General features: G+C 39.4%; 1 protein-coding gene across 1 annotated transcript; it reads left to right on the forward strand.

The window, feature by feature from the left end:
• The first annotated feature begins 2,400 nt into the window (after positions 1–2,400).
• On the forward strand, positions 2,401–13,253 carry LOC139654477 (ADP-ribosyl cyclase/cyclic ADP-ribose hydrolase 1-like). The gene is made up of 8 exons (XM_071531550.1): positions 2,401–2,710; positions 3,551–3,677; positions 3,791–3,926; positions 6,954–7,036; positions 9,787–9,860; positions 12,016–12,102; positions 12,339–12,422; positions 12,538–13,253. Exons 1-8 carry the CDS (start codon positions 2,520–2,522, stop codon positions 12,593–12,595), a joined length of 840 nt encoding a protein of 279 aa, XP_071387651.1. The 5' UTR covers positions 2,401–2,519; the 3' UTR covers positions 12,596–13,253.
• The last annotated feature ends 1,345 nt before the right edge of the window (positions 13,254–14,598 follow it).

Here is a 14,598-nt window from a genome sequence, read left to right on the forward strand (position 1 = left end):
TGTGTATTTTTCCATTTTATTTGAAATCGATTGGTTGTTTAGGCAGAAAACAGCTCTGAGGCTATTGCTTCAGTAAGGAGTTGACATACCGTATTTCCTCTAATAGTGGCCCGTAGTCAATTAAAAGCCGGGTCTCCGATAATGGCCGGGGCTGTGGTCGACACGAACAAATAAAGGCCGGCTCCAAATACAAGACAGGGAAAAAACAAAGGAAACACGCGTGAATTCGCCATAGCTGCGACCACGTACTGTATGGCTATAGGCCGCCAAAGGGTGGGGAAATTTTTGTGGACCAACCAACCAACCGACCAACAGAGCGAGCTATAGAGCTGCTGGTCGCAGCTAAAAACAACAGTGGACACCGGTAAACTCCTGGCGGAAGTCTCTGGAGCATGCCGCCGTCGATTACCGTAATTATCATAATGCATTGCAGTAACAAAAAAACGGCTACCTAACGAACCCAAACAGAAGCAGATCAGAAAACAAGGAGGCTTCATACTAAAATATGAGCAAATATACTTATCAAACAGAGGGAATTAGAAATAAAGGCCTGTCTCTAATATAAGCCTGCTTCCAATAAAGGCCTGGTCCCCTTTGCAGTTGAGGTAAATAAAGGCCCGGGCCAATATTAGAGGAAATACGGTAGTCTAACGAGTGTTTGCTATGGTTATGGCGTTGGCTATGGCTATGTTTATAAGACCAAGGTCCACAATGGAAATAGGTGTGTGTTATTCTTGATAATTTGAAAACTCTTGAGAGTCTGTAACATTTTATAAAGTGTGCAATAAACTCAAATATTGCTCTTTCACTGATTTGTCTTGAACTCTGACCCTCAAGGGTTGAAAGGTTTTGTTCAGTTAGATCAAGACATCTGTAGGAAATCCTGCTGTGATTTTTCCACCATTTGCAAACTTCAAGGAAATGTCTGTAGATATAAGTACAATCTTCTGTTAAACTATGCTTCAGTGACTTTAGATTGAAACAGAGATAATGTTGTTGTTGGTGTTGTTGGTGGTGTTGTTGTTTGGATCCACTCCACTGATGTTTAGTGTGGAGCATTTTACCTGGTTTAACTGGTTTAGCATGCAGAGCCTCAGGCCCTAACACTCTCATACAATATGAAATGTGTAACTGAAGGCATTTTGCCAGCACTGATGACAATGGTTAGTTTGGCACTTACAAACCCAAGTTGTGGAGTTTGATTCCCACTTGGCACCATCACACACAAAAAATTATGATATATGCATTTCTGGTACGATGTGAATAAGAGCGCCCACCACACTGCACATTTTATGATTGCCCTGCACTATTTAATCATTCTGAGGGAAATCCTTAACTGCATCCTGGAAAACAGAGATATGGGACTTACTGACTTAACAAGTTAGCCTGTAATTTTCATGCTTGATATTCAAAGGTCTGTGGCATTTCCCAACATGTTCACAACACTTGACAGTTACTTCATGACCTTTGAGCAGTTCTTGGACTTACAGCCCACTGCTCCAACCGTATTCTCCAACAGCTGATTACCATTTAATTGCCTGAACTGAAACCAGATAACATACTGAAGGTCCTTAGCTTGTCTGACTGGATTTAGTGAATGGGAGATAGGTGTGGTATTAGCCCACTCCATTGCCCTGTGCCAAAAACGAGCACAAAGACAGGAGAGATCCACTTTGTGAATGGTTTATTCTTTATCACAAGAATGCTTAAGGGAAATTTTTTAATGTGGTTAAGGAGGAGCTCAATAAGGCAGGTGTTCCCACACTTGCCCATGGCATGCACTCCCAAATAGACTTATGTTTGATATATTTCACTTAAGAAACACCTGAGAAGATTTTTGTTTTTAAATACGCTACAAGAATAACAGTAGATATGTAGAAACTATGAAATAACACAAATTGAATTATCCAGTGACCAAAAAAGTGTTAAACAAATCAAAACTATCTTATATTTTAGATTCTTTAAAGTAGCCGCCCTTTGCCTTGATGGAAAGGCAAAGGCTTTGGAAAGAAATTCATAGGATCAACTTCACTATTTATATTTGGCTAACAAACAAATCTCAAGCATTTAAGCATAAGCCTTTAGATCAAAGTGGCTTAAAAACATAATGAAAAATATAGTACATTCAATCAGGTGTGTCCAAACTATTATGACTTATATGACACATAATTACATGTTAGTGCAGGGAGGAAACACACCAGTCTTTTTCAGAAATGAAAATAGTCCTAATTTTGGAACAAATTCAAGGACCCCAGGTGATCATCGGACCCCCAGGTTGGGAACCACTGCCATTATAGCTCAGACACCTGATTGGAGCGGAGCCTTGTGCGCACAACAGCCTTTGACTGGCGAGGAGTCGGTGCGCGCGCACGGTGCCTGCGCTCCTCCATGCCGCGCGTCTCCATAAATAGACGTGAAATAAAGCCCGTCCGTCCGCAACTGACGTCGTCAATGATAACAAACAAGTCTTTGAGATTAAAAATTCCCCGGAGGTTTTATTTTAAAGGGACTGAATTGTCATGGAACATGGAGAGTATCGCAACCCGAGGAAGAAACGAAGGACTCGCTGTCTGGCCATGACTGTCTGCGCATTCCTCGTTCTTGTCACTGTCATAGCCGTTTCACTGGGACTGACGCTCAGTAACGGAGCTGACAAATTCAAGTCAACATTCATTGCTAAATGTGAGGGCTTCAAGGAGAAAAGCAAAAGGTAAGCAGCTGTCTTGATCTCTACTTTGTAAATATATTTTCTATTGGTTCAGTGCCGGGTGTCAGCCCGAGGGAAACCAACCACACACTTGAAACTAAAAATAACACCAATACAACTTGAACGACAGATATCTGTTCAGTAATAAAAATCAATGGGAGCAAACAAAAATAATCAATGGGAGGGAGTGTGGTTCAAATTAATCTTTGCGTTGGTTTTAAGAAATATGAAATACCAAGTGGATGGGTTTCTCACATAAGACAATGCAGCAAGTTCCAGAAAGTTTAACTGAGTCACTCTAGACAACGAAAAGTATTTGAAAGCCAGTTTAATATGCTGTGTTTCTCTGTGACTCTTAACTTACCTGATACTATTTATTGTCCTGGAGTCAACCCCATCCACCTGATACTCCAGGCAAGGTGAGGCAAAGGCCAAGAATTACTGGTAAACACTGTCTGATGTGGATCGGTATATTATTATTAAAGGATTAGTTCACCCAAAAATGAAAGAAACGTTTCATTTTTGGGTGAACTATTCCTTTAAATGCAGAAACACAAGACTATTGTTTCTGCTTTTTTCAAATGGTTTCATTTGCATCAAGAGGAAGTGCACCTGTGTGTTTTCATAAAATGCAAACCAGCTTAATCAGTAAACATCCTTATAGTTTAAAAAGGAAAATAATCTGTAATCCAAACAAAGGAGCACCGCTTCACAGGAAGATATACGGTCTTACTCCTACACTTGAACAGTAGTCCTACTCTTCCACAATATTCAAAACAATAAGACTGAAGTTTCCTTGTCAGACCCACATTTCAGCTGCTTAACTCTCATTTATTTTTCCAGAAATGACTGTCAGAAGATATGGAGTGTGTTTGAACAAGCGTATGTGGGGCGGGACCCATGTAAAGTCCCAATGGAAGCCTACGACTCCCTCATCGCCACAACGGCCTTTGATCCCGCGTGCAACAGAGTAAATATCAGCCAACACAGGACTCTCTTACACACAGGAAATCAGAAAAAAAGGAAACCACTCCCTTTAGTTTCATAGTAACATTGTAATATGAACTGTTTTTTTTGGTTTAGATGATGTTCTGGAGCAAAACAAAGGATGTGGTCCACGACTTCACTGAGAAGAGAGACTGCTTTGTGACTCTGGAGGACACTCTGCTGGGCTCGGTGCTGGACGGACTCACCTGGTGCGGAAAGGAGGGCAGTAGCGGTAAGACTCTGAAATAGACCGCAAAATACACTACCAAATTATGCTGCAGGTTTTCATTTAGTTTATTTATTTGCGTATTTATGAAATGCAGCAAATACACACAAAAAAAGCACAGAAAAAAAGAGTATAGCAGCAGTAATTCAGCCATATCTGTTATCTGGGTATACTGTTGTGTAAAAACATTTTGGCGGTCAGGTGACAAGACTACTGCCTTCACTGTCACATATTGTTCAATTTATTCATGTATTTATTTATTTGATAGGGACAGAGCACGTTAATAAACATCAGTATAAAAAAACAAGATGTAAACATGCCGGAGTTAGCAAAAATAATTTTAATTTATGTCCGTAGTCCCTAGGCAGGTAACAAAAACAGAAACATTACAAGTGACAATATACAAATACAAATATACAAATACACAAGTATAAAAAGACAAAATACATTGTACAACATGTCAGGTTAAAAGTGATCACAGTTCTGGTCTGCCTTGAGCCATTGTTTGAGATGGGTCTTAAAAGTGGGATATGTAGGGCACTCCCTTATTGCAAGTGGTTGGCCATTCCAATATTTACTTCCCTTTACTGACAGCACAGTTTGTCCAGATGTGGTGCGCCCATGTGGCACCTCACAGTCCCCTCTAGTGGTGGCCGTGGTGCCACTGCCACTGTCAGCCCTCTGTTTAATTAATTCATTTAAAGGAGGTGGGGCAAGCCACAAAGTTTATCAAAAACTTTTATGGCTTTCTTGAAGAGTAATTCTATTGTTTTAAGTGTCGTTACACCTGTAAGTGACAAGTTAGTGAAACAGTACTCGATGTGTGAAAAAATCATTGAGTGTAAAAACATCCTGGCAGCATTAACTGTCAGAAATGGCCTGATTTGCTTAAAATTTTGTAAATTAAATTTTACGGTGTTTGACACCTTTTTCACATGACTTCTAAAAGGTTAATGTAGAGTCGTGACTCCAAGATACTTGAACTCATTTACAATGTCAAGCTCCTCCCCTCTCAGGAACACATTAGAATGTGTCACCCCCTCTACTGGTTGTTTTGTAAACATCATACACACCGTTTTTTTGGTATTTTTGTTTGTTGTTGGTTTATTTAACAGGGACAGTGCACATTAATAAAGATTGTTGTAAATGCACCAGAGTTAGCCAAGAGGCTATTTTTCATCTGTAGTCCCTGGACAGTGGAAGTTATTGAGATCATTTATAAGCATGCAGAACAATAATAAGAAAACAGAATAGTAATGTTAATCACAGACATAAAAAGCATGCACAGTGTATAAAATACATAAATCAGTCTGACACGATAAAAGCAAAACCACAATAAGACATGCATGCAGGTACATGAGGGCAGACTGGCGATAGCAAGATAGCGACGGGTGACAACAGACAGCAAGGGAAGTTCAGCACAGACAGACTGAGGACAGTAAGGTGCAATTGAGTTTTAGTGCTGACAGAGCTGAGTACTAATTAACCATTTCTTTAAATGAGCTCTAAATAAACCGTATGTGTCCACTTCTCTGATATTTGCTGGGATGGAGTTCCATTCTAGTGCAGCTTTAACAGAGAAAGCAGACTGACTGAAAGGACTTTTCCTGAGTGGGATAATGCAATCCCCTCATGCTGCACCTCTTGTGAACCGATATGCAGTTGTTCTTATGTTGACAAACTGTCTGAGCGGAGGAGAAGTCAAGCCATATATAATCTTGTACATAAGACAAACATATTACATATTTAATCATGTTCTCCCAGCTCAGCAAGTTATATTTTTTTAATATTGGGCAATGATGAAAATATACCGATTTCTTGTCAAGGATTTTAAGCATCCGTTTATACAAAGACTGTAATGGTTTTAGAGTAGTGGTGCTAGCCTGCGACCAGGTTGTTAAACAGTAAGTGATATGGGAAATGACCATAGAATGCATGTACATCTTAGCCGCCTCTGTTAACATGTAATCTCGAATGAACCTGAAATTTGAAAGCTTGAATTTGATCCGGTTACAGACCTTTTTCACCTGAGCCTTGAAAGAAAGTTTGGAATCAATCAGAACTCCGAGGTACTTGCATTCAGATACGACCTGTAGCCTCTCCCCTGATACTAAGACATCTGGCTCTACACTAGAACTGTTTGTCTTGGTGAAAAACATGCAAGGGTATTCAGTAAGAGACATGATTTAGTAAGCCAGTCCTGAACATGGGTCATTGCAGATGTAAGAATTAAGGAGGCTTCTTGGGTGTCTTTTGCATCTGTTAAAATTACTGCATCATCTGCAAACATTTGAATATTGATGTTTCGACATGCGTTAGGTAGGTCATTAATATACACAGTGTGAATAAAATTGGTCCAAGAATAGAGTCTTGTGGTTTGTGATTTGGTGCCGTCAACACAAACACATTGCTTTCTATTGGATAGATATGATTTCATCCACGGGATAGCTTCTTCAGAAAAATCAGAACGTTTTAATTTAGATAAAAGAACCTGGTGGTCGACAGTGTCAAATGCCTTCTTTAAGTCCAGAAAGACAGCATCAACATAGGAACTCTTATCCAGTAAGCATTTGACTTTTTCTAAAAAGACACAGTTGGCTGATTCTGTGGAATGGTGGGCACGGAACCCAAATTGCATGGGATGCCGATTCAGAATTCATCATGTATAATAACTTGTTAATTGCGGATCATAGCATGAAATAATCTTCTAGTGCCCATGGATATAGAGCGATGACTAGAATCAATTAAGCCTTTTATACCCATGGACTAATTTAAGGTCCATCAAATTGCTGTGAAATTTAGTTTTCACCATCTAAATAAAACACTCTTTCTGCACTTTGACTTTGCATGCTTTGGAAATATCACCCAAAATAACATGGGTATAAAAGCTGATATTATTCTATTATTATAGAAAAGTAGGCCACATCACATCTGATGGTGTGTGTGTGTGTGTGTGTGTGTGTGTGTGTGTGTGTGTGTGTGTGTGTGTGTGTGTGTGTGTGTGTGTGTGTGTGTGTGTGTGTGTCATCCTAGAAACCTTCACTACTGGCTGCCCAGGATGGTCGGACTGTGACGACAACCCAGTTAGATCGTTCTGGAACAGAGTCTCCAGTGCAGTAAGTGTCCAACAAGACCCAGAAATCAATAGTTTTCCCTACAAATGCAGCCATCCAACAACGCTCAATATGACACATATGAAGGTCTTAAAGTGATGCAAATGTCAGCCTGCTTATAAGTTCTTGTGATGAAGAGGAGAGAGGAAAGGGTCCCTCTGCCTGGCTCTGCATCAATGGGGCTTTGTGTCGGTCTCCATGGAGGCACATTGCTTAGCTCTCTCCTGAGTGAGCAGCGTCCCACACATTCACACTTTCACATTCTCTGTTGCGATTTTTAGGAATGCAAAACAGCAACACTGATTTGTGTGACATGAGGCAAACCTCTTAGAGAGTTTACATTTCATACATGCAAGTGTGGGAGGATATTTCTGCCCAACATGGCTGTAAGGTCACAGTGACTAGAACACAGGAAGAGGAGGAAAAAATACAAATTTGTACAAGTGAGATTAAAAAACACCCCAAAGGTCTAATAAACACACCTCAACTGATTTTTTTTTTTTTAAACAAATCAAGTTAATTGGAGATTTGGGCATTATTTTTAGCTGTTGGTGTAGCACCAATGCAACTTGCCAAGGTCGAGCTGTGTGATTGGCTGGCTGCTGATTGGCTGGCTGCTGAGGGACATTTTGGACTAGTGGGCTTCTGAGACTGACCTGTGGTCACTTCATATGGGGCCTGTCTCACGAAGTGAGTGTAGTGTGTTAGCGAGTTAACTTTGTGCTTAACCCTGGCTTTTCGGTCTCACAAAGGTGGCTCACTTTTAACCGGGGTAAATCACCATGGTAATCTGCTGCACAGCTGAACTGCTCTGCAGCTGGTTCAGGCTATCAGATCAGATAAAAGGCCAATCAGCTCTCTGGAAACATGGAGTCATGAGTCTTACAAGATCCCAATATGAACACAAACATTGCATTCAAATGAATGGGGCAAATAATAAAAAGAACTGAACAGGGGGAAACTACTGAAGTAACAGATAGTATAGGAAGGGCTGTTAGCAGGGCGACTGTTTACAGACCAGTAGAACCATGTTGCTTTCCATGATGATTTATTATATCAGAGATATCATATTTATTAGATCAGAGATATGGTACTCTCAGGCACTCTGGCCATAAAAGAGGGCACCTAACAAGTGGCTGGTAGCTTACATTAGTTGACCATATTTATCAGTAGTGAATGAAATTTAGGCCGATTGCATATTAAGGGCACTGAAATTCTTTCAAAGGATTCCCAAGCCTGATTAGTTATAGACTGACCCCATATTCCATCACACGGCTCTGGGCGACAGCTTGTTTTCACAGACTCAATGTGATGACACTGTACTGTATCAATGAGAAGAATGAACACTGTGTCTTACTGACAGTTAATGACGTTATTAGCAATTTTCCTCCAGCAATCCTCGATAGCCTTGGCTGCAGTGTTACTTTTCACTGTTACAGTGTTTTTGTACTGCTCATATGTTTTCATTACAGGCCAAACAGTTTGTTCTTCTTGAGAGAAAAACACAAATGTTAAGTCTTTCCCACACCTTGACGAGGACAGTCTTGCATACGAGTGTAGAATGCTTGGAATGTGCTTTTAGACACCTAGTCATTATCTCACCTGTTGTAATTTCTACAAGCCACACTGTTTGGGAGGGAAAGTCCAACAAACAACCTGGCTGTCTCACTTCAAGCTGTTATCCAACACATAGACTGTGCCAGGCAGGAAGTCAGTGTGTAATATATTATGTGAAGGCAGGAGGTTTCTTTGTGCATCACCTGTCTGTTCAATCAAAACGATAATCCCTATTTTAAAGAAATAATTAAAACAGCTACATTCATTAATCCCTGAGATCCTGCAGAGAGGGAGAGGTAATCATACCGCTTAACATCTTAACATTAAATAGGCGTGAAGGCATGAAATACAGGAAGAAACGTCTTGTCACAACACGGCCCTTCCTGCTAAGACAAATGTCGGGTTGTTATTGCTGTTGCCATCCAGAGACACTAACACTTGTTGGCACCAATGTCGTTTGACATTAAACAGGATTAAACAATCCTGCTTAAAGATCAAATATTTATCAGAAAAGGTGGGAGGCAATTCAGGATGGATCAGAGGATGGGGATTATATACTAGCTGTTAGTTTCCCTGAATCTGCATTCAAAAACGTAAAATCCGACACTGCACGCCCTTGGGTCCCCAGCAATACACCCGCCAAGTGTGAAGTAGATCGGACGAAAGGTTCTCGAGATATACGGCGGACACACACACACACACACACACACACACACAGACAGAGATTCCTTGCTTTATAGTATGATGATGTGCTTAATAGGTGTCTGAAATTAGTCAGTCCCAAAGTTATGAAGTTGCCTTTTAATGATATTTTTAACTCTTTGTTCAACATTACACATCCTGCTAAAGACGCATAACCTTCATGAAATACAGGGTGATAAAATTTGCCAAGACAAATATTTCTTTATCTGACAACTGACCAGTCCAAGGCACACCTGTACAATAATCATGCTGCTTAATCAGCATCTTGATATGCCACACCTGTCAGGTGGATGGATTATCTTGGCAAAGGAGAAGTGCTCACTAACACGGATTTAAACAAATTTGTGAACAACATTTGAGAGAAATAAGCCTGTTCTGTTGTCTCCCGCCCTTACTCACATTGTCTTTTAAATATGATTGTAATCATTTCAGCATAAAACGATTAACAGCAAAGGATGTTGTGTATTTCCCTGACATCATCTCCATGTGTGTAGTTTGCAGGAAGCGCCTGTGGTGACGTCACGGCGATGCTGAATGGATCCATAGCCACACCGTTCAGTCCCACAAGGTAAGCTGCACTACACTTCCCTTATAGACAGCAGTTTAATGATAAGAAGAAAAAAAATTATATTCCTTTTCTGATGTTATGTAATTCCATATACCAAAATATAAACACAGCGTCTCTCTCATGCTGTATGGTATGAGTGGTTCACTAAAGGTCTACAAGTATCTAATACCCAATTAGCCTTAAACCGTCATGTTCCTGCTATGAATAATTTTTATAGCTACGGATTCCTTTGGCAGTTACTTCCCCCGACCAATTTCCCATTAAAATTAAGTGAGAAGGAAAATCCATTCAGAAGTTCCATAGCAGGAGAATAATGCTTTGAGATTACCACGGGTGCTTTAATTACTGTAGCACTTTAGGAGTAATTTAGAACAGAGCGTAGTCCGCAGCAGAATACAAACAGGGATAAACTGACTGGAGGAGCACCTGAGAATAAAACACAATGAATATCTAATGAGGTTTGGACTGCAAAACTCTGGAGGAAAAGAAATGAAGCGAAGAAAAAACGTTTTCAGTGGTTCTTCATGGGGAAAAAACTGTGCTCAGACTTCCAATATGCAGTTTTATATATTTTATTAAATTAGATGATATAGTTCTATAATTTATATATTGGATATTTAACTATTCCAATACATATGACTATAAAATCTGATAGTATGCTTATATCTCCTCTTGGCCCGGGAGCAAAGCTCATAAAAGATTTTTATGGCTTATGTCGGGGAATCACCAGCAACAAGCCCTACAGATTTGTCCTGACCTTTAAGAAGAAGAGGTCCTTGTTCAGTGAGCAGCTAAAGATAACAGGCCAGCATGTTAAGTGCACACAGAATATTTTAGTTGCTGCAAGACACCACAACACTAAGTCTGATTTGAGCATTTTCGGATTCAGTGATGCAGTATTTAGTTGGTTAAGAAATACTCATGACATATTTTGGTTCGTAGGAGTTAGATCTTCTGTAAATATTATATTTTAACCATCTGCAGTTTGGTTTAAGATTACACAGTAACCATGGTTTACAATGAGTGAGCCTCTCAACTCCAATACCTAAATCTACCACTAAGAAACTGTCTAGTCACTACTCATAAGCCAGTTTTACATCTATTCAAATCAGTAATCAGTGAAAATAACATACATAGATGCAAGGTCACAAACTGGTACAGTCCGTGAACCCAAAATAAATATCATAAAAACAAACATAGACAAAGTTTATGAAGGTTCAGCATTTTTAAAGGCCTATCTGTGACAGTTAGGCAAATTCAAACCCAGATGCAGAAACACTGAGGCAGGTAAACAGTGGAAATAGTTTATTGCCAGTAAAGCAAACAAACCAGGCAGGGATCAGACAAAACAGAGTTGGATAACCAGTAGATACAGAGAGCTGGGCACAAACACACTAGACAATCTGGCAAAGACTAAAAAGAAAGTGACTGGCAAATATACTAGTGTGACTAATTAGTGAATGAGAGTCAACTGGTGCAGGGAGGAGCTGCATGGGCCGGGCTGATTGAAGATCTGATACAGGTGTGACACAGGACCTAGAAATACAACACATAGACAAGACACACAGGCAATAAAACAGCCGGTCCTGTGACTCTATCCTATAGATACTGAATCAAGTCAGCTGAGGATATTAAACAGTGTTTTACTTGAATGTGTTTATTTGGATGTATGTGTCTTGTTTGAATTTTAAGAGTTTCAGTCCAAAATTACACATCTACAATTAAAAACAACTGATGTCAGCACCTACAAATGATTGCTATAGTTATGTAACTATAGTGCTATAGTTATGTCAGATCCTGTGTATTGGTATGGCATGAATGTAAAACAGATTATACGTCACTTTTGAAGTTATAAATCTTCTTAAGAAACAGTTGTTTTGAGGATGTTTTTATATTTTTTCTCTCCTAATACATATATAGCATTTTGGATTGAAACCCTTCATTTGTGGCAGTGCTGTTTTATTATTAGTGCTGAACAATTTGTTCATCTTAGCTGCTAAGTTCATTTGAAAACACGATACAACTTGTGAACTAAATGATTGTTGAAGTATCCAGTATGTTAAACCATTTGCTTCTCATCGCTGCATTGTGTAAGCAGCCCTACTGAGCTGTTGTCATGTCACCTCTCTAAGTCATGGTGTTTTATTCTTGTTAGTATTTTCGCGAGCATTGAGGTGAAGAGATTCAACTCCACCACCATGAAGAGCCTGAATGTTGTGCTGGTCACCCAGGACAACGCTGTGTAAGGTTTTCACTTCATACACTGCATTTTGCACTGCACTATTCGTTTTCTTTTAATCATGAATTTTGTATGTACTATGTGAATATACAGGATGTGTTTAAAACAAGGGGAACTCCAAGATAAAGTCTTCCACAATGGTGGTTTTGGTGGGAGAGGAAGGAGGACAAACTTGAATTGTGCAAATTGATAATGAAGTAATCTTTTTTGTCAATCCTCTGTTTATTTGTCTTCTTTAGGACAAACTGTACCAACGCCTCTTTAAAGGACTTACAGAAAGAACTGGATCAAGGAATTAAATACAATTGCAAGGAAGTGACTGAGTAAGTACAGCGTGTGGTGTGTGTGTGTGCGCGAGTGTGTGTGTGTGTGTTACACATGTAAATTCTTGTCCTTACACAGCAGCTTGACTTCTTGTTAATCCGCCTCTTACTGTAGATCCAAGATCCAAGCCTGCGGCTCCCATCCAGAAACTCCGTGTGGAGCCTGTTGGTGACGGCATATTTGTCCAGAGTTTGTTTTAATTTAATTTCAAACTTTGCAAATTCATGAATGTATTGTATGATATTTTGTACAGACTAAATATCTTTTGTACTTGTGGACCAACTTGATCTTTAGTGTGATCAGTGTTGTTTTACAACAGTGGTTCTCAACGTGGGGTCTGGAGACCACCAGGGGTCCTTCAGGGCATTCGAGGGGGTCCCCAGCAAATTGATGAATTGTTAAACTTCATTATTTCATTTACAAGAACAATTATAGAATGTTGAAGAATAATTTTGATCATAGTTTCACTGTTATCTCTCCACCTACAATACAGATACCCATGTAAATCTGGACAAAATCATATATAACAATAAAAATATTCTCAGGTTTGGGTCAGAGAGACAAACATCTCATCAAATGGGGGTCCAAGGCCCTAATATCTACTAAATTAGGGGTCCTTGATATGAAAAAGGTTGAGAGTCACTGATTAACAAAACAGAAATTTTACATTTTCTAAAATGTCTTTTTACACAGAACTCATTACGTATGACAATAGCTTTTGTATTTTTTGGTGAAAGGGATCTGGTAAAATCCAGGTTAACATATCAGTACTGCTGACAAATTATATTTGACTATCTCACACTTCTTACTTTGTGATAAAATGTGAAAAACTTTGGAATAAAATGTTGAAACAAGCTGCTGTTGTGAAATTGTCTTTGGTTTTGACTAAACCGTGGTAATGATTGCCGTTGTGAAATAATGACATCTGGACATTCGTCTCACCAGAGAGTGGGTGCATTTGGCTGATTGAGGTTTTGGTTCTACAAACATTTCTCAGAGACAGAAATAATCTCATTGGTTGAGTTAAACCTCAATGCGTGGAGCCAAAGAACCACAGTTCAGTTTTTCTGGTGAAGTAACATTAGACTGAAGCCCAGTAAAAAGACAAAAGTGAGGAGGAATCTAATATTATGAAGATTATATTACAGTAAGGAAAACTAGCCATACTAAGTTATCTAGGTGGTAACTAACCTAGATAACTTAGTATGGCTAGTCCAAGATCATGAATGCCATGGTCATGAATGAATGAAAAATAAAGTCATTTTTTATATTTTTGGTTTAAGAGTGCCTTAATTTGTTGTCATTCAAGTTTTCCAGTTACCTAACTAAAGCTGTGTGTGCGTGTGTGTGTGTGTGTGTGAGAGAGAGAGAGAGAGAGAGAGAGGGAGAGAGAGACAGAGAGTGGGCTACATGTATGAGTGTGAGTGTGAGGATGTTATGTGGCAGGAAGGAAGATGATTATACAGTACAGCAGCGTGTGCCTCCTCTTTCCTTTCTAATAACTTGCTGCTGTGTCACAACAAGTCCCGTAAGAAGCCGAGCTGAGGGCCGGTGCTGGGAAGAGCAGCAGCCGGCTCCTCATGACACAGCTATAGTATGACATTCAGAAGGCCCCTTTAGTCAGACCACAACATCTGATCTTGATCTCGATCTGACCAAAAGAACTGTAGAAGTGTGTGTGAGTACAGTGTAGCAGGTGTTGTCAGCGTTGAGCATTACACCACAGACCCCAATATGACAAGATTGTGTCCCAAGGAATGCCATATGACTAGATTGTTCTTGTTAGATATGACTTTATACAGAATTACATAGTTAACCTATGAACAGTCATCATCCTCCCACATTGCTAAATGAAAATTAAGTTGAACTATTTAATTTTGCTAAGGACTAAAGGCCCTCTGGAACTGTAGTATAGGACCTACACTATGACTGGTTCACTGTACATTATCTCACTTATTACACTACTTACCAAATTAATTATTAATTTGACATGAAAGAAACAAATGATTAGGTGTGAATGGGGCTACACAGCTAAAATGCTAATTCATGTGCAACTATCAGACCCTATATTTTTTCATGGTTTTGTAATGAACGCAGTCTCAGCATCTTAGAATACATGACCACTTACTGACAATAAAAAAAAAAAAATTCTGACACATTAGCATTATAACTAAC

Source organism: Centroberyx affinis, unplaced genomic scaffold, assembly GCF_046629955.1.
Source record: "Centroberyx affinis isolate AG114_WGS23_722 - 3 ecotype Tasmania unplaced genomic scaffold, CSIRO-AGI_Caff_v1 ptg002095l_1, whole genome shotgun sequence".
NCBI classification, from domain to species: Eukaryota; Metazoa; Chordata; class Actinopteri; order Beryciformes; family Berycidae; genus Centroberyx; species Centroberyx affinis.